The sequence below is a fragment of the Eleutherodactylus coqui genome, chromosome 1 (genome assembly GCF_035609145.1).
Source record: "Eleutherodactylus coqui strain aEleCoq1 chromosome 1, aEleCoq1.hap1, whole genome shotgun sequence".
NCBI lineage: Eukaryota > Metazoa > Chordata > Amphibia > Anura > Eleutherodactylidae > Eleutherodactylus > Eleutherodactylus coqui.
Window position 1 is genome coordinate 410,333,900 of NC_089837.1, and position 21,034 is coordinate 410,354,933.

At 44.7% G+C, this 21,034-nt stretch overlaps 1 protein-coding gene across 1 annotated transcript in view; it reads right to left on the bottom strand.

Moving 5' to 3' along the window:
- NDFIP2 (Nedd4 family interacting protein 2) overlaps positions 1-10,590 on the bottom strand; it is a 105,338-nt gene extending 94,748 nt beyond the window's left edge. The window contains exon 1 of the mRNA XM_066580755.1: positions 10,357-10,590. Within this exon, the coding sequence (XP_066436852.1) occupies positions 10,357-10,398 (42 nt within the window). The 5' untranslated portion in view covers positions 10,399-10,590. The remainder of the gene's footprint in view (positions 1-10,356) is intronic.
- Positions 10,591-21,034: the final 10,444 nt, after the last annotated feature.

Below are 21,034 nucleotides of genomic sequence, written 5' to 3' on the forward strand. Positions count from 1 at the left end.
ATTGGTAGTGGGTCCATTTCAAGGAATCCTCCACAGATCAGCTGTTCTCTAGGTTGGTGGGCTTGTGTAGTGAGTTGATTGCTGTAAGAAGCAGACAGCTCCGTTCACACTGTAGTGGTAAGACTTGGTATTGCAGGCCAAGTTCCAACTGAAATGAATGGGAACTGTACCTGTAATACGAGGCTGGGACACTGCAGTGTGAACCCCATCAATCCTGAGGAAAGGCCATTAATAGTTTAAAAATGGAAAACCTCTTTCATGGGCGATTTTGGTCCATGAATAAGACCAAAGTAAGACATGCTGCATTATTTCCCCCTCATTTCCGCATCATTGGTCCATGTAAAAAAGTACATCTGAACACATCTATTTTAGATTGGGCTCACATGGGTGGACTTGTAGTGCGGATTCTGCGATCGCAGTCCGCACGGTAAAACGCTTTTCAGTCTGTATTCCGCTGCGAAAAATCTCTCCCCATAGAGAGAAGAGAGCTTACAGTGGAAACGGCGCCAATACTGATATGTTGCAGATTTGAATTCTGCGCGGCTTGTCTGCAGCGTGTGAACAAAATTTTTGCAAATCTCAACTATTTTGCTGCTTAGGCTCGGGTTTAAAAATGCATGCGGAATTTCCTTGGAAACCCAGCCTTAGGCTTAATGTCCACGGGCGGATTTGATCTGCGGAATCTGTGCATTAGATTTGCAAATCAAGCCGCCCATTGGGAAACATTGGACGTCTGCACTTTATTTAACACCTGCGGATTTGTTTTTATTTGATTTGCAGATGCCACACGTGGATAAGAAATCGTAGCATGCTTCATGTTACCGTGAATCACGCATGGATGAGCTCCATTCATCTTTATGGGAGCCTACCATCCACAGTGCATCTGCAAATAGATTTGCGGTTTCACTGCGGATTTGAAGGTTAAAATCAATTAGGGAGGTGGGGAGAAGGCTGGAGGTGGGTTGTGGATATTTTTTGTGAGAATGATCCACAGTGCATCCGCAAACTCTCACAAGCAATAGTGGGCAATTCTGGTCTGAGAATAGCTCTAGAACAGGACATACTGGAATTTTTAAATTTTTCTCCCCCCCACCATCCCAAAAAACAAACTGATATCTGAATATACACATTGACTTTAATGGGTCAAAGTTCTGTCAGCTTCAAACTCAGACAGGAGTCAAGACATTAAAATCGCCCCTATGACTAAGCGCTGTAGCCAAGCTCCTGCTATATAGTACTTGCATCACCCAAATAAGTCACTTTATGAGCAGGGCAGATTACATAATGCAGGAACGCAGGATCAGGTCAGCACAACGTGGAACTTTACAAGCCACTAATTGCCCTACAAACGTCTCAGCAGAGGATACATTCCCCAGGTTCCCTGCCCGACCGGCTCCACGGCCCAGTTTTAGGATCCATTACAGAACAAGCATTTAAATAGAAAAGCCAACAAAATCCACCCCTAGCTCCGTCCCAACCAGCTTCTAAACAGGTTTATCCAGAATGTTACCGTACTACAGGGTGACAATTCATGAGCAAGGACATTGTAATCTACTTATTCAGTGACAACGTAAAGCCCCATTTACATGCAAAGATGATCACTTAAAATTTTTTTCGAAAGATAGGGAGAAAGATAATAGCTAAGTAGCTTCATTTCCATGTAAATGAGCCTCCCTTCGCTGTATGCAGATAACAGTGGGTGATCTGTTATCTGCATACAGCTCTATTCTTCTCCCATGGGACTACAGTTGAATACAATGTTATCAGCACTCCCATGGAGAATCACAGCGTGCGGTCCCTGCTATCAGCTGCCCAGCCAAACGATGGATTTTATGCTGAACTAAAAATCCTTGTTCGTCAGAAAAGCAAACGATGGTAGCATTTACATGCAACGATTATCACTCAAAAGACATTGTTTGAACGAATTTTGAGCGATAATTGTTGCGTGTAAATGGGGCTTAAGAGGCAGTGAGTAGTAACACGCTATATAAAGAAGAGGAACTCTGACAACCGGAAACGAGAGTTCAATTTAGGAAAATAAAATAAATCAGCTAATCCTTTGTCCAGACATCCGAATCGGTCATCAGGGCCATAAGTGTATCAGCCAGCTTCACTCCCACCGAAATCAATGGGAGTGATGCCACCTATTATACGTCCGGCTCTGGATTGCCATGAGAAGCCATAAGTGTAATAGGGAACATCGCTACCGTTGATTTCAGTTGGGGTAAAGCCATCTATTAGATTCCCGGCCCTAACCACCAATGCGGACATCTGGCCCCGTTGCACTAGCAGCGCACTGGAGAATCAACTTATCTTGGGGATAGGTCATCAATAGCTGATTGGCGGGAATAGGTCATCTATAGTAAATGCTCGGAATATCCCTTTAAAGAGGGCCAGCCTAGTCTTCTGCCAAGGAGGTGGAATGCCTATCTTCTTTAATTTTTCTGCTGATCTACTGTCAAGTGGACAGTCCCAGTGTCAATGGCTGACATCACGCTTGATGAATGACACTTGGCAGTAAACTAGTGTCGGGCTTTGTAAGTAACTGGAGGAATTGCGGTCAACCTGAAGTCAGCGGAGATGCAGAAAAAAAAAAAAAGAGGAAGGAATAAGCATCTGAGCAACTGACATGGGTCAAATTATGACAGCTTTATGACTGGGTCAGAACAAACGCCAAACGACTGGCCTATACAGGAGTTGCTACCTACTAAAAGCGAGCCAGCAACGGACAACCGCTGAAGTGGCACTAAGGTCATGGGCACTCAGGGTTCATTGATGCACTGGGAAAGCAAAGGATGGCCCATCAGGTCTCATCCCATAGAAGAGGCTGGTCAGTGTCCAAGTTCACATCTATCCATCACCAATAGGCATATGAGTATCAGACTCGGAGAATGGAGCAATGGAAGAAGGTGGTCTGGTCTGAAGAATCACGTTTTCTTTTACATCATGTAGACAGAATGGTACATGTGAGACAGAGAGGGAGTTGGGTTGCTCTATTAAAAGTAGGCAAGTTGGTGGAGGCAGTATGCTGCTCTGGCCAACCTTGGGTCCTGGCATTCCTGTTCAGATGACTTTGAGGCCGTTTTGCCACATTGTGTTCCTCTGGAGTTTCTGATGTTCACGTAAATTGAACATCAAAAACTTTGCCGAAAACTGCAGCCACTTTTATCACAAAATCCCATAGTTTGCTGCCGATGGGCTTCTAGTGAAGCACATTATTTCAGTGTACTCCACCTGTAGAAGCCGATGAGCTGAAAAACCACAATTACCATCCATATCCAAAACGCAAAAGGGACGCCACAAGAGAACACAGTCCGACCTGTACCAACCATCTATACAGACCAAGCACACCCTTTCAGGGTATTCCTAATGGCAATGGCCTTCTTCCACGGGATAAAGCGCCCTGCAAAAATTGTTCAAGAGTGATTTGAGGAACATGACATGGAGTTGACTTGGCCTCCAAATTCCCCCACATCTCAATACAATCAGGCATCTGTGGGATGTGCTAGAGAAACAAATCTAGATCATGCAAGCCTCACCTCAAACCTCAAGATTGGTCAAAACTAGCAGATCGGTGGGGGCCTGAAGCTTAAGACACCAACCAATCAGCTCTTCACAAAACCACAGTACTTGGGAACAGAGCTGACTTCAACTACAAGCAGATAGCTCCGGTCCTATTGCAATGGCCTAACTTGGGTATTACAGTCTAAGTCCCCATTCATTTCATGAATGGGCCAATATTATTGCTGCGGAACTGCTGTAAAATATAATAGTACAATGTATGAAGCATTATAGACTCCTCCACATGTAGCGGAGAAAACCATCAGTGCAGAATTGTGGGAAGATAAAACCGAATACTGAAACCCATTGGGGGAGTTTATCACAGGCCTGGTGTCAGTTTTAGGCCTCAATCAGACGGGCGTTTTTTCGCGCGTTTTGCGCATCGCATGTCGGATGCGCATGCGCAAATCGCGTGACCAGAGGTGAAAAATCGCGGGAAAAATCTGCACCTACCCGCGTTTATCGTCGCTGCAAAACGCCCGTCTGACCGGAGAAAAATCGCCGTGCGCATCAAAATGCGCATGAAACTTCGTCTGACCGGCGAAAAAAATTATTTTGGTGCGCACATAAAACGGCGAACGCAGATAGGCGCGATTTGCCAATCGTCGTGTCCTATAATTTTTCGCAAAAGCGGACATGTGACCGATATCATAGCGAACTATTGGTTCTATATATGCGCGAAACGCATGCGCATGCGCAAAACGCGCGAAAAAACGCCCGTCTGACTGAGGCCTTATGGTTAAAAAAAAGTCCCAATTTTTGTTGCATGCTATTTTTGCACAAGAGTGTGATTGACATCTTGTAGCCTGAAAGACTTACAATCTGTTTTAAGTGATAGCGCAAATTTATGCTAACAACTGGTGCGGTTTTCACTTTCTGGTAGGGCCTACAAGGGCCTCGTGGGGTGTAGAGTGTTAAGGCAGCAGAAATGCAGTCCTAAGCTCTCGCTCACTACCTGAAGGTTGTTCAATCCCCGCTTGGTTCAGGTAGCCGGCTTAAGGTTTACTCAGCCTTCCATCCTTCCGAGGTCGGTAAAATGAGTACCCAGCTTGGTGGGGGGGGGGGTAATAAATAATAATTACCTGAAAGCGCTGCGGAATAAGTTGGCGCTATGCAAACAACAAGATTTATTTACAGACAGCCACAGATGCACCACATTTATTAAGAGGTGTGTGCCTCTTTATAGATTCAGAGCATGTGCCTCCAGCATATGTCACTTTAAAAAAAAATCCCCCCTCAACTCTTTTTTTTTTTCTAATTGCTTTTATTGTCTCATTGTAGATTTATTTTTCTATTTTCCGCACATGCTAATGAGGCCGAGAGGGGGTAAGCTGTGTTCAACACATATTGTCAGCTTTATAATAGACACCATTATATAATTTCCTTCCTTTGCACTTTAGCTGTCAAGATCAATCCACTTCAGGGTAAAACTTGGCAGCAACAAGCCCCTATATGATAGAAACAGCATAACCTGCGCATGAATCCTCATGTCTACTAAACTGCATGCCACCAAGAAATAACCGTCACTAACTGAAAGGTATGTAACAAGTAAAGCGCGATATCAGGAACATATAACCCCCCCCCCATCCTGCCTGCTTTCATATAAGTGCTTCCATGCACGGACCCCAAATATGGAGGTTGTAAGATGTAAGGAACAGTCTTTTAACCTGGGCAGGTAAATTGCTCCCAACGAGCAGCGATCAACATTTGTGTTACAAGTATTGGGAGGTTCTTAGGAAGGACGTTTGCTCCCCTCCCGCACACTTCCCATTGTTGTCAGCAGTGTGCCCCTGCTCTACATGGGAAATCATCAGGTCTCCTCACTCACCTTCTAGGTGTCTCCTTAAGGAGAGATGATCCCCTCCCAACCCACGTCACAGGCCTCTCACCAGCCAAGCCAGAACCCTACTGCTCCCTGACGAGGGGCGAAAACCCAGAAACAGCTGTCTGTGTATGGATTCTGGCTTGGCTTTCAATTCTCAATCATTGTTATAAAGACTTGTATAAAGGGTCTGACATTGATTTACATAAATACTGCCAACCAATAGGTGGTGCTGCAGAGATATTGTTCCATCGTTCTTATTTGCGCATATTTCCCAGAGGAGCATGCATGGCCTTATAAGTCTCCTCACCATCTAGGTGTCTCCTTAAGAAGAGATAATACCCCTCCCAGCCACAGGAGTTGTAACAAAAACAAGAAAAAGGTTACCGCTTGTCCTACGCTTGCTGATCATATTTATACCGGCATCAGTCATCGCCCATGTAAGGGGTCCTTAAGGCTAAATCCACACAGGCGAGCGCGATATCCGGTTGAGAAACTTAGCCTAATATTGTGCTGGAAACTGCCTACGCTGCGATGAAACTGACCTGCCATGCGGTATTCAAAGCCGCGGCATGTCAATTATATCGCAGTCTCCGCTGTGGCCTCTCTATGAGGAGAGACAGCCACAGTGTAATGCAGGCGGCGAAGCCGTTTCAAAACCCGCACTGGACGGCGCGCATTTTAAAGCTGCATTTCTGCCACAGAAATCTCACAGTCATTCTGCGAAATTTCTGCGGATTTACGCCCCGTGTGAACCCAGCCTACAGCTTCCTACACACAGCTGAGCGCGATATCGGGCCGTGAAACTCAGCCCAATATCACACTCATGTGATGAATCGGTGGCTACGGGGCTTTTTTTAATCAAAAACACCTCCCATCACTTCAATGAGGTTGCGATCCTGAAAGCTGCGCTGGAGAATCGGCAAGTGTTTCCCATAGACTTCAATAGGAAACCTTGCATCCCACTCGTGTGCACGCCATGCGATGAGTTTTCCTGTCCCATTGAAAACAATGGGCGAGGAAATCTGAGGAACGCACAAAGACAGAGCATGCCGTGAGTTCTCCCACATCTCTCATGTATAGGACTCCATTCAAAAAAAAAAAATGAGGTTCGTAGTTGTGCGACAAAATCCGCCATGTATGAACGCAACCTAAGACTGAATGTTCAATATTACCCCTGAGTGTTCCCCATATCCTCTGCCCCTGTTGACCGGTCCCCATATCTCCCCCTGCTGGCATATATGCGGACCACGAGCTGTATCACAGGAGAGTTTCCAGAAATAAATCATATATCTAAAATAAATAGTAACAAGATAAAACATTCCTTTAATGCTCCACCTTGAAGATACTTTAAAGGATCTAAAACCAGAAAACTATTTAATGCCAATTCCGGTACATCTTATAGGAACCGCTTCCTCAGCCGTGGGAACAAACCAATAAGAATCTTTTCTGGAATTCCCAGAGTTGTGAATCAATCAGACGTGCAGTAATACACTAAGAGGTAGGACCGACAGGACAACACTTGGACTCTACCCACCATAGATAAGTGCTGGCTCAAAGTATACAGCCTGTTGCGTAATTACCCAAGTCCGTTCTCTTTCGAGGGCAGCGACAACAACCAGAAGAAATACCCCCAGGCCTTCAGAAAAAAGCAAGAACGTCATCCACTGATGGTACGCGGAGGTAGATTTCATAGCAGATAGGAGTCACAAGACACAGGTCCTGCCACCAACAGTCAGAACAAGTAGGAGAGTCTACATGGGATATGATCCAATGGATCCCCGATCAGATCCAGAAGGAGTATAAAGAGGCTCTAAATCTACGATTAGGTCCGTGTACATCAAATATGGAGGGATCTCCCGGACATTTCTACAACTACTGATACCATTAAGGCAGAAGAAATGAAGTCCTAAGCTCTTGCTCAGGACCTGAAGGTTGTGGGTTCAATCCCCGCTTGGTTCAGGTAGCCAGCTCAGGGTTGACTCAGCCTTCCATCCGTCTGAGGTCGGTAAGAGGAGTACCGAGCTTGCTGGGGGGTAAAAACATGACTGGGGAAGGCAATGGTAAACCACCCCGCAAAAACAGTCAGCCAAGAAAACGTTATGATGTGACGTCACCCGAGGAGTCAGTCGTGACTTGGTGCTTGCACCAGGGGGACTTTACCTTTACCCATAGAAAACATCATTAATCCAACGGCCCCGCACATCCATATCGAGCACTCTCTCATCTACCCACATGTCAGACAGTCCCGCATTCCCCCAATTTGTCTCCGGGTCATGTGAGATTTTGTTTTTTAACTTCTGATGACATTCCCTTTCAATGAGAAGCCTCAACTTCCAGCCGAGGCAGGAATGGTACGTCATCACTGATGTCAGCAGCAGTTGAGGGTCTAATTTCTCTAAATTCTCCAATTGCTTGTCCATGCATGCGCAGTTCCAACGCTGTAGTGACCTATAGATAACTTCCACACCACGTGCCAAAAGTAGGGGAAGTGACGCGACTAGAAGCTGCTGACGCACATAGACTGGGCGTACGGCAATGATGTTGGGATCACGGACGAACAGAGACAAATGGACTAAAAGATATTTGGCCTCTTTAGGGACTATGTTGATATACTAAAGGTACCTTTACAAAGGCCGATAGTCATCCGAATAACCTCTCAAATGCCCGTGTACACACTGCCCCCAACTGGGCACCGAGCAAGAAGCCACTAGTCATTCTGTTTCAGTGAGCTGTTTAGTTTTTTGGTTTTTTTTTTCCAGAAATGCATAGAACACCGGATTACCCCTTTATAGCTTGTGGCCCCTGATAACAGATCAGTACAGACTGCCAATTGCCACATGCCATTTATAGTGCCGCCCTCTGTTCTCTTACGGCACTCCTCATACACCAAGCCCCAATGTCTCTCCACATCTACAACCTTTCATTCATTAAAGAGACGCTCCGGCTCCAGCATACGATTCTGTCCCGGGCCCACGGATGTAGGGGATATGTAGCCTCAGCTGTTCTTCTCTGCCATCTGTCTGATCCACTAGTTCTGGCTCCTGTTTTTGGGCATCCAAGTTGGCCAACGCAATCTTTAGACTACCAATGCACCATACCTGCTCTCTGATTGGTCAGAGCTGTTCATGTGATCAGCAGTGGCCAATCAGGCAGCAGAGCACAGTGTGCATTAGGTAGTTGGAAAATTGCTGCAGCTATACTAGATGGGTGAAAACAGGGCACTCGTTGGAGGGTTGGAGGGGCGGCAGAGAAGAACAACTACTGGTTATATGCCCCTCTGGACCCGGGACACAGCTTTGTACTGAAACTGGAGGGTCACTTTAAAAGATGTCTCAGTGCCGACACAGAGAAGTCCGGCCGGTTTCACATCTGTGTTGGATCCCCTGGTGTAAGGTTACGTCACCGAGGCGGCTGAAAATACCAGAAGAAAAGCCCTGCATGCAGTACTTTTTCTTCTGTCTAACAGCTGCGCGGAAAGATCTGTCCGGCGCTGTTCAGTTCTGTCCTGGGACAGAACAGTTCGGACCAGGGGGTTCCCCTTTCCTACTCCCCAAATGGTGCAGAAAGGTGGAATCCCCAGCACAGGTGTGAACCCACCCAGGTAAGCACCATAGTGGTCCCATGCCAAGTGCTGTATCAGTGCCCACATTGCCCTGTCCTCTGTGCCACAGAAACAACGGCAGGCACATGTCATTAAGCCTAATGGTGCCTTATACCTCACCGCCGTGATTCGCCACCCAACCTTGTATGAGGCACAAAGTACATCTGTAGAAGTAGGAGCAGCGATTCCCCGTCCATGGGGTACTATGGCCAGTTCTATCATCTCTATGCGGCATCCGCCTGGATGATGACACCCAATATTTACCCCACCCACGCCACCCAGTTATGTTCCCTAGTGCCCCCATCCAGGCCACCCAGTATTGTCCCCAGTGTCCCCATCCAGGCCACCCAGCATTGTCTCCATCCAGGCCACCCAGCATTGTCCTAAGTGTCCCTATCCAGGCCACCCAGCATTGTCCTAAGTGTCCCTATCCAGGCCACCCAGCATTGTCCCCAGTGTTCCCATCCAGGCCACCCAGCATTGTCCTCAGCGTCCCCATCCAGGCCACCCAGCATTGTGCCCATTGTCCCCATCCAGGCCACCCAGCATTGCCCTCAGTGTCCCCATCCAGGCCACCCAGCATTGTGCCCATTGTCCCCATCCAGGCCACCCAGCATTGCCCTCAGTGTCCCCATCCAGGCCACCAAGCATTGTGCCCATTGTCCCCATCCAGGCCACCCAGCATTGCCCTCAGTGTCCCCATCCAGGCCACCAAGCATTTTCCCCAGTGTCCCCATCGAGGCCACCCAGCATTGTCCCCAGTGTCCCCATCCAGGCCACCCAGCATTGTCCCCAGTGTCCCCATCCAGGCCACCCAGCATTGTCCCCAGTGTCCCCATCCAGGCCACCCAGCATTGTCCCCAGTGCCCCCATCCAGGCCACCCAGCATTGTCCCCAGTGCCCACATCTCGGCACCCAGTATTGTCCCCAGTCCCTGCATCCATGGCACCCAGTATTGTCCCCAGTGTCTGCATCCACAGCTCCGAGGTCCCCATCTACGCTACTCAGTATTGTCCCCATCCATGCCACCCAGTATTTTGCCCAGTGTCCCCATCCACAGTACTCAGTATTGTCCCCAGTGTCCCCATCCACACTACTCAGTATTGTCCCCATCCATGCCACCCAGTATTGTGCCGTGTCCCCATCCACAGTACTCAGTATTGTCCCCAGTGCTCCCATCCATGCCACCCAGTATTGTCCCCAGTGCCCCATCCACGGCAGAGCAGCGGCAGGCCCCTCATTACATAACACCCCCATGCTCAGGTAGGCAGCCAGACAACGGCAGCAGCGCACTGCAGAGGGCCCACTGCATCCCATCCCCCGTGACATCACTCCCGGCATGACGTCACTAGTCCCCCAGGTGACTTACCACTTGGTAGCGGTTGGCAGGCTGAAGGTACTGATGGTCCATGACCTCCGGGTAGCGCCCAGCAGAGCCGGCCGTGTGTACGTGCAGCCCCGCTTCCTGCGCTCGCCGCAGTTTCCTGTGTGACACACTATGGCGCTCCCTGCCTCTCTATCACCTGTAGTCACCCTACACTGCGCTCTACCAACCACACTGGAACCTCCGCTCAGGTCCGCGCAACCCTCCGCCCAGTGTCACCTCTGGTCCGCCTCCTGGGCGTGGTTAAAGAATGGGCGTGGCTTACCGTTACTATGGAGTCGTGGTAACGCCGGAGATTCCGTCGTTACGTCAGCACGTACAGGAACGTCAGATCCAGTGCGTGCGCCCGGGTGTCCGCAGAGTCTTCTAGAATATATTACACTGGTTGGCGCTGCAGTAGTTTCCATGGGAACCCCTGAGGTCACTGATGCCATTGTCCATTGCAATAACTGGGCTCACACCAGCGGACTGGGCTCTGTTATTAACCCCTTCCCTGCTGCAGCCCTTCTTGTTTACGTCGTTTTCATTCTCTCCTCCCAAGTTTAAAAACAAACAACTCTTGTGTTTTTCCGGTGGCTTGGCTACAGGGGGGCTTGTTTTTTGTGGGACGAGTTCTATTTTTCAATGGTACCGTTTTGGAAAACTTAAATTCTTTTAGTGGGAAAAATGGGAAAAAACACAATTGTGACTTTTGCCTTTTTTTTCTTTTTTTGGGGGGGGGGTTCTTTTTTTGGCTCTATTCATGCCGTACGATTACAGTGTAACACGATTTGTTTAGATTTTAATGTACTGCCTAGAAAAAAAAGCAAATGCCATTTTAAAAAAAGTGCTTCCTGTGGCCATCAGTGGGGGCTGTCGTTTTGCCCGCTGCCCTGCAGTCTTTGCTGAGAACACCTTGGACTACATGCGACTTGTGATCGCTTCTTATTCTTTTTTTCTTTTACTTGGAGACTGATGGACCCCCAAAAAACATAATTTTGGCATTTGTGTACCTTTTTCTTACAGTGCAGGATTATTGTAATATCTTAATAATTTGAGCTTGTAGAGAGGCAGCAATAAGTATATATATTTTTATATATATATATATATATATATATATATATATATACAATTTTTTTTTTCTTTTTGAAGTGACAGCTGGGAAAAGGTTTTTTTTTACTTTTTTTTTCATAATTAAAACTACCTTTTTTTCTACATTTTTCTTTAGTCAACATAGGGGACTGGACCATGTGATCATACAGTATACTGCAATATTAGAGTATTGCATTATGCTATATTCTGACCAGCAATCTATGAAGGCGTGCCAAAGGCAATCAGAAGGCCCCAGCTGCCATTACTACTGCATGGCTCCCCACGATCAGCACAGAGGAGCCATTAGGGAACACCAAGCAAGTTATGTAAATGCCGCTGTCAGATTTGCTAGTGATATTTAAAGGGTTAACAGCCATGATCAGTGTTATCTCGGATCACAAGCTGTTGCAGGCGGGTGCCGGCTGTTAAAGTTGGCTGACAGCCATCATGTATGTAGTGAGTTCAGCCCCCAAGCCTGCTCCAAACACAGACGCCTGACCGGTGCTGTACGTGTTCAGTGTGCCTCGTGAAGGGGTGTACAGACATGTACAAGAGGCGCTGTGTGAATGTTCCCTTAAACATCCGTTCTGGTCAGTGCTTTACAGTAAATGGTTCTGTCCTACAATGGATCTGAACGGAAAATTCCGTAGTGAAATCCCATCGACAAGGCTTGGGCTGTAAATGCTGTGGATTGTCTGCAGATGCAGTAATTCCACTGTGCAAAATCCACAACATTTTCTCCCTTAGGCTGCATTCAGATGGATATATATCAGCTCTGTTTTCACGCCGAGCCGATATACGTCGTCCTCATCTGCAGGGGGGGAGGATGGAAGAGCCAGGAGCAGGAACTGAGCTCCCGCCCCCTCTCCGCCCCTCTGCACTATTTGCAATGAAAGGAGGCGGGGCGGGGCTAAGTTCCGCAAACTAGATGGTCAGGGTCTATTTTGCAAGGTAGATTATGGTGAACCGTTGTTGAGGTTAATAAAACGAGCAGATGTAAAACTTAACCCCTTAATGCTACAGGATTTAAGGATTGAGGGGCATTTAATGCAACAGGACGTAAACTGTGATCGAAAGCTGGCCTCCCGCTGCAACAGCGGGGATTGATACGAACATAGATCCTCGCTCTTAACTTCTTTCATGCTGCAATCAATGTACATTACGGCATTTAAACAGTTTACCTATAATTATGGAGAGCCAATGTTTTGGCAACTGGACACCATAGACTGTTGTCCAGGCCTGCGATCGCTATTGTGATACTGCATTGTAGTACAAAAGTAGTACCATATTGATCATAGCGTTTATGGTTCAAGTTCCCTCCAGGATATAAAAATGTACAAAAAAACCTAAAACCTTTTTTGCGCATTTTCCCGTTTTAATTTTAAAAAATGTAAAAAACCTACATATTTGGTATTATTGTATTCATATTGACCTGTACAATAAACTGAATACACTATATTTATACTGCATGGCAAAAAACGTAAAAAAAAACCCACAACCTAAAAAATAGAGATATAATCCTTATTTTGTTCATTTTGTCAAAAAAAAAACTCAATAAAAGTGATCATAAAATCCATATGACAGCTCGTCATGCAAAAAACAAGCTCCATCCTGGGAAAAATAAAAGAAGTTATAGGACTTTGAATGCAACAATGTAAAAAAAAATAGGATAGACTATTTCTAAATGCTGGATAATCCCTTAGGCCGGCTGTCAACGGTTGGTGCGATATACCGCCTCCGGGGAGCACCAGTGTCACCGCGATTTTCCACGATTAACCTATCATTATGATAGGTTCATAGCGGAAAATTGTGGCATGCCTCGATTTTTATACGTGACCAGAAAATCACCGCAATTTCCAGTTCGTGTACATTGGGCTGCGCTTTCCAGAGTTATCCTATGGAAAGCGTTCATTGCGTTACCTGCGTGTGGATTAGCACCGCTGGTAACGTAGTGAAATATCGCCCATGGACAGGAGCCCTAAAGGGAGCTTTCAATTGGGATGGAATATTCCACAACAACGTTGCAGGATCTCTCTTTTATGGAATATTCAGCGCCAGAATCCGCACTGCTAACATGAGGGTATTGGTTCGGAATTCTGGGGTGGCATGTTACGCAACATTTTTGTGAAATATTTCGTCCCATGTGAAAGCATTCAGGTTTTGAGACTGATACAAATTTTGGTTTTCTCAAAGTTTGCTGCTTCAGTGTTTATAAATCTTTTAGGGCTTATATCCACGGCCGATTTTTCACTGCATATTAGGCCGCTTTCACACAGGCTACAAAAATGCGCGATTTTGTAGCACTGCGGTAGTGGTACAAAACACATGTATGAGAAGCCCATGGTTTTAAATAGGTTCGGCATGCTCTATACAGCCGCGATTTGCAATTTTTTTGTTTTTTGTAGCCCATGTCTCCCTATGGAGCCATCCTTTGTGTTGCATCACATGAAAACACAGTTTTCATGTGGTGCTATGCAACTTTTACAGTAGCAAATCCTACTGTAAAAGCCTTAAAATAAGCCCTAGCTGCATGTAAAAATACATCACCTAACAGGGGCTGTCCAACTCTGCCGCACTTCTCCCGAAGCTCCCCGTCACTTGCTTGAAGTACTTCAGCAGAGCCTCCTGGTCAGGAGTTTGAAAATCCCCACCCCCCGGGAAGCTCTACCTGTGATTGGCTGAGCTGCGGCGCTCGAGAACCAATCAGAGCCATCGCTCGATGAATGATTGGTTAGATGTTTCTATGGTATAATAAAGTAATTACAAGCATAAGTTTTTAAACTTTTGACAAAGTTTATGCAAAGACTCAATATTTACAGTGTTGATTTTTTTTCAATTTTTTCCAGCATGCCAGGGCATGGATCAGCTTCTGGGCCAAATCCTGACTGTTGACAATCTATTCTTGCCTAATAGGTGCTTTTGTGTTTTGTTTGTCCAACTGACTTTTGAGCATTGAACATAGGTTCTCAATGGGATTGAGATCTAAGGAGTTTCCTAGAATTAACCCAGAATTTCAATGTTTTGTTCATAGAGCCACTTAGTTATCGCTTTTGCCTTGTGACTCGGTGCTCCATCATGCTGAGAGAAGCATTGTTCATCACCAAATTGCTCCTGGATGGTTGGGAGAAGTTGGTCCTGGAGGATGTTTAGATACAATGGCAGTATTCTTAGGCAAAATTGTGAGTGAGCCCACTGCATGGATGAAAAGCAACCCCACGGATGATCTCAGGATGCTTTACTGTTGAGGACTCATGATAGCGCTCACATTTTATTCTCTGGACAACCATTCTTCCAGATGTCCCAAATGATCTGGAAGTAACTTCAGAGAAAATACTGTATAAGAATTGGGCTGCCAAGGACTGCTGTAAAGTTATTTTCCAGAAAACTCACCAGATCTCCTTCCCATTGAGAACCTGTGGACAAACCTCAAAAAGCTGGTGGGCAAACAAAAACACAAAAATTCTGATAAACTCCAAGCACTGATTAGGCAAGAATGGGTTGACATCAGTAAGGATTTGGACCATTTTCATGCCTTTAAGCACTTTTTAATGTTTCTCATCACCCATTACAATGATGGAGTGCATTTAAAAAACAGTGTTGCAGCTTGACATTGCGGTAAAACGCCACGTTTTTGAACAAGGCATTTTGCTAATGTCTGTGTGAGAGTGGCCTCACTCAAACAATCCTTTCTGAGGCATCAAACAGGGATCAAGGGACTCTATTTTCATGATCTGGGATTCAAAGATGGCTGCTTAGTGCACCATTTGTTCTTACTGCCAGACAGATGGATGTGGATCCACCTTGTCATGCACTGGTTTAACCTAGGGTTATCTGAAGAGACAACACTTGGGGAACCTCAGTTTACACCATGTGTCCCCACTTGTCTTCTGCATCCAGATGTTCTCTGCTCGGTGCGTCCGGCTGTTATACAGCCAAGCGCTCCGAGCGGGGTATGGAGAACAGAGCTGGATCGCTCTGTTCTTCATACCCAGCCTGTCATCAGGAACCAGGATACAGCTGAAACAATAGTATTAGTTGTATCACGCTGTGAATCCCTGATAAGGCTCATCGTTGTATTTCAGCATGCTGAAAGACAACGATGAGCGATGGCTCAACGAAAGCTGCACAACGTCAGTGCAGTTACACAGGATTATCACTCAAAAGACAGCTTTTACTAATTTGTTCTGTGCTTTAATGCTTTCCAATTCACTGTCTGACCTCTAAAGACATTATGCTTTAAGTCTTTACACCTCTGATGGTGGAAGACGTCTGCCGGGGTTCTCTTACTGTATATTACCAGCCTCTCTGCTGTCGGAGCCTATCCAACGTGTCACCTCATGCAGTACTGGCTGTAGCCAGCATATAGCGCTGTTGTATAACGGCAGAAAAAGAGTAAGCTCCCTAGGAAAACCAGGATACAGATTGGATTGGAAAGGGTTAACATTGCATTGTCTCAGAGATCCACCAATATCTTTTAACAAAAATTATATCTATAACAAAAATTATGCTTATTGGTGGTCAATGGTTATGGCCAGGTATGTTATGACTTCATCACCTAAGGTATCATGGATGGCATGCCATAAAACATAAGGCACCTACGGAACTATCCCCTATACTGGAGTCAATACGTGCAGAAAACCACATCAGATTGAGGATACTAGTCATGAGCCAAACAAGCTCAAAAAATATCTAAAACTTTTTAGCATTGTATCTGTAGAGGCTGGGCTTCAGGAGTCTTAGCAGCGAGTAGCAGAACATATAGGATTAGCCATGTCAGCATGCTAGAGAGCTAATCTAGACGTGGGTGCTACGAAGGATATTGCTGCTTGGCAGGAAATATAGATTATTCCATTTATGTATTTGGCTTAGTATAATTACTTACTATGCATGACCACTTATTATTGAATAGGATACATAGTGAAGTCCTTCGACAATATAATAAAGGTTCTTCAACTCTGACATTTACTTTCCACTCATTGAAGCAATGCTGAAATCAAATCATAGCAGCTGGTTTCAGGTAACATCTGAACTTCCTTATGACATTTTAAATTGATTCCCGTCACTTCATGTTGTATCCATCACATTCAGATTATGTATCACTTTTGCAAGAGAACACAGGACCCTCAGTGTGTTGCTAAATTTATAGAGCAGTTCAGAACCAACTTCTATTTTTAGTTGAACTCAATACTCGTGTGTTGAGGCTCAGACATAGGGATCAACCAAAGGCAAGAAGTTAGTAAAGTGCCTTTACACTAGAGGACTCCTCAAATCATTGACAAAGTGGTACATGTAATACTGAGAGCTCTCGGCTCCATTTTTGAGAGTTGTCTTGCTTTCTGCCTGTGGTGACCAAGAGAATCCGTCACTGTGGAAAGCACCATACAGCTTCTGTAATGGCTGGATAGGTGAAAATTTGCCGATGTGGTTATTGTTTGGGTACTCCGCCACTGCAGGTAAGAAACTCTCTCCGTAAGTGTTTGTGTATACCTCCAGCCCTCTGTAAAAAAGGGGCTATGAGCCTTGAAAAGCATTAGTGGTTGGACTTAAATTGGATTGTTTTATTTCATGCACTCTTGATTCCAATCCAATAAAGCACTACATCCTCTGCCCTACTTGTATGAATCTTCTGTCGCCATCCATATAATTTTGGATGATAACAAGTCTTGAGACGGCAGCAGTTTACCCATGATACATAAGAGTTACACAATCCAAGCCTCTATGATTTATGATTCATTGGGTTCACATACAGAACTATTCACGAAGACCCCGTATCAGTCCCAGGAGCTGCTCTGCCCAATTTCTTGGCCTGAGATCAACCCCTTCCCTCCCCATTATGTAAGGTTACGTGATGGGAGCAGGGTACTACCCGCAAAATTACGTACCCTTACGTCATAGGGATAGCGCGAGATCATGACAAATCTCGCACTATCCAGCAGCGAGAGCAGCCAGTCAGTCATAGCCGGCCTCCTGCTGTTAACCCCTTCCCTGCCGCAATCTATGTAGATCGCGGCATGGGAAGGGTTCACAGAGGGAGCTCCCTCTGTGAAATTGCCGGGCTCTCTCGATACAATCGCAGAGCGCCCGGCTGGTTGCCATGGCAAGAGGATGCCAGGTACCGGCATCTTGTGTTGCCAGAGCCTGTGATCGCTGTATAAGCGATAAGGCATGGCAGGACAAAAGTCATGCCATGCCTTATCACAGCAATCATTAGTGCTGTGCTTTAAGTCCCCCAAAGGGACACAAATAGTGTAAAAAAGATAAATAAGATAAAACTGTACAAAAAAGAAAAATGTAAAAAAAAAAGTAAAAAAAAAACTTTAGGTGCTTTTGTAAATATTAGCATAAAAAAGGTAAAAAAAATTAAAATTGCACATATTTGGTATCGACGCATCCGTAATGACATGTACAAGACGTTGAACATGCTTTTTATTCTGCACGGCAAAAAGTGTTAAAAAAACGCTAAAAAACAGAGGCAAAAATGCTAATTTTTATCATTTTGCCTCCCAAAAATGCAATAGAAGCGATAAAAAAAACCTGTATATTCCCCAAAATGGTACCAATTAAAACTACAGCTCGTCTCGCAAAAAATAAGCCCTCACAGAGCTCCGTACATAGAAAAATAAAAATGTTACAGAACTTTGAATCCAGAGATTTAGAAAAAAAAAGATTTCCAAAAAAGGGTTTTTATTGCAGAAAAGAGGAAAAACCTAAAAAAATATATATAAGAATTTTGGTATCATTGTAATCCTACTGGCTCACAGAAAAAGATGTATTGTGTCATTTATGCTGCATGATTAACGCTGCAACCCCCCCCCCCCCAAAAAAAAAAAAATCTATGGCAGAATTGATGCGTTTTCTCTCCCTGTTATCATATAAAAAAAATAAAAGTTTTACAATGTAGTCTATGTACCCAAAAATGGCTCCATCAAAAACTACAGTTCGCCACGCAAAAAACAAGCCCTTATACGGCCGCTTCAATAGAAAATTAAAAAAGTTATGGCTTTTGAAAAATGGAGATGAAAATCTGCTAAAAATCGTTACGTCCTTAAGCCCAAAATAGGCCATGTCCTTAAGGGGTTAAAGAAGCACTCCCCTGACAACACATTTTTCCATCCCTGTGCCCCCCACCTGATTGCCTGACACACTCTAGAGTCCTCCTATGTATGTTTACTCTTTTCCATACAGTATAGCCTCCTGTCACATGCTTATGAGGATATATTCACAAGGACATTTTCTTTGCAGTCGTAAAAAAATGGACCGAATTTTTAAGTTATTTATTTATTTTTTCACCTAATTTAAATGCGTTTCTGCAATTTTTTAGCTCAATTTCTTTATGATGATTCTCGACATCGTCTGCACCAAGGTAGTGTTTAGTTTCTTTCTGATGGCTCACTTTCATGCCTCCTCCATCCATCCGCACTTTCTGTAACAATAGATGAGATATGAGAATGAGTTCTGCACGGATCCTGGACACAACACATGACGACTACAAGCGGGGCCGGAAGTAATTAGATAGTAATTAGAGATGAGCGAGCACGTTCGTTTAAGGCTGATGCTTGATCGTGCATTGGTCTTGTCGAGTAACTGATTACTCGACCGAGCACCATGTCTACAAAAGCCTCCACTAAAAAAAAAAATATAGTTTGGGTAAAAGCCTCCACTAAAGAAATGGCACCGCTCTGGGTTCTTACACCTGATGACATCATTAAGGCTGTCATGCGTGACCTCCAGGGCCGCTGTTTTATCCTCGGGACCCTGAGAGTTCTGAGCTATCAGACCATCATGGATGGAGAGGACTTTTCTGAATTGGTGATGAATCTTGCGGAGTTCCACTATTATTTCACATCTTTGGGGCACATTGGTTTATCGAAGATGAATAACTCAACCTTGGTGTCCTCTGTCATTAAGGACGATGTCAGCATGTAAGAAATAATGCAGAAATTATGCAACTTCTGATCTATTAATCTATAATAGCAAAAGATGAAGAGACTTACATGTGTAATCCAGGTTCAGCTCAGGGTACATAGCAAAATGAAGCCGTAGGCAAATCACAGTCACAACTTTGATTGTGGGAAAAAAAAAAAAAAAATCACAAACAGCCTTGCATCTGCAGTAAAATTTCTGACCCTGCTAGAAACTAGTAGTAGAAAAGTGGCAGACAACTTTCTGATTTCCCACTATTTTTAAGCGCTCTGCTTTCTGGCAGTAGTTTGCATCTTCCTAGGCTATAGGCTGACAATCCGTACTGACTCAATATGTCTCACAGCTCTGAATTTGCTACAATTATATCCAGTCTGCACTTAAAGCTGTAATTTACCTACGCTGATAAATTGTAGCAAACTATCACAATAGCAGAGGGATTTGTGCAGCTGCTTTGCTCACAACACAGTTGTCATAGACAGTTCTTGATAATTGTAAGAAACCATCAGCTTCCAGAAATATCAGCTTTGTAAAGCTTTCCAGTCTCTGGGAGATGTTGAACACGAAAAAGAACTGAAATCCAACATCTGTATAATAGAGAACAGCAGAATTTTTACATAAAACCGGGCCATATTAGGGTTTTAATGGTTAACAAAAATTCTTGATGTTATAGCGAGCTTTCGGACCGCTCAGAGTCCTTCCCCAGACATAATGGAACAAATCCAAAGACGTATTTACTATAACACATGATCACATGGGAGGGCAGGAACACGGTGAACTTAATTTGCACTAGATAAATACCAGGGACAGAGGGTGAGAGGGCACAGACATGTTGGGATTAGTAGCATTTAGATAAATACAAGGGAGGGATGACCATAACAGTAAATAATTGGTCCAGTAACAAGGAATATGAAATCTCTCATTAACCATAATGGTAACGTTTCTCAGAAATACAAAATGCCAAATATAATACCCAATGTCCCTTTTAGGGGTTAACCCTCTACTACTTTAAATACAGTCTATTAGAAAGGCAGACAATGGACCACATTTTCACCATTTCCTCTTTTAAGACTCGCTAAATGCCCCAGATGATGCTTTCCTCTTCTAAGACTAATCAATATTTCAGTCCATGAACAGGGTCTCAAGCAACAGAAACTTGCTAACAGACCAGTGTCCTTAGTGTACGTTCTGTTATCTACAGCAAGCCTATTGAATATAAATACCTAGTCCTGACAGTGTGCACACCTATGGTTTTAAAGAGGACAGTCCACTTATGGTTGGTCGCATGGGAGTCACAGCTGCTACTGACCTAGGCTTGTCCAGACAACAGCTGTATGTAGAAGATAGCTGTCCCACTTGTCATCTGCATACAAAGTGAGCCTTCATTTACACACTTATGCAAAGTGAATGCTCAAAACTGTCACTCAAACTGGTGTTTGAGAGATCATCTTGCCTTGTAAATGCACACAACGATTATCACTCAAAAGATGTCTTTTGAGCAACCTTTGAGCGATAATCTGAAAGCTCGCATTAACATCATGTATTTTTGTTAACCATTAAAAGGTATCATATCTACAAGATTACTTGGTTTCTCTTGCTGTGAACAATCACATTTTGCTCTACTGGCTAACACCGTACCAAACTTTTAAAAATTTTCTCCAGTGTTGTTCTG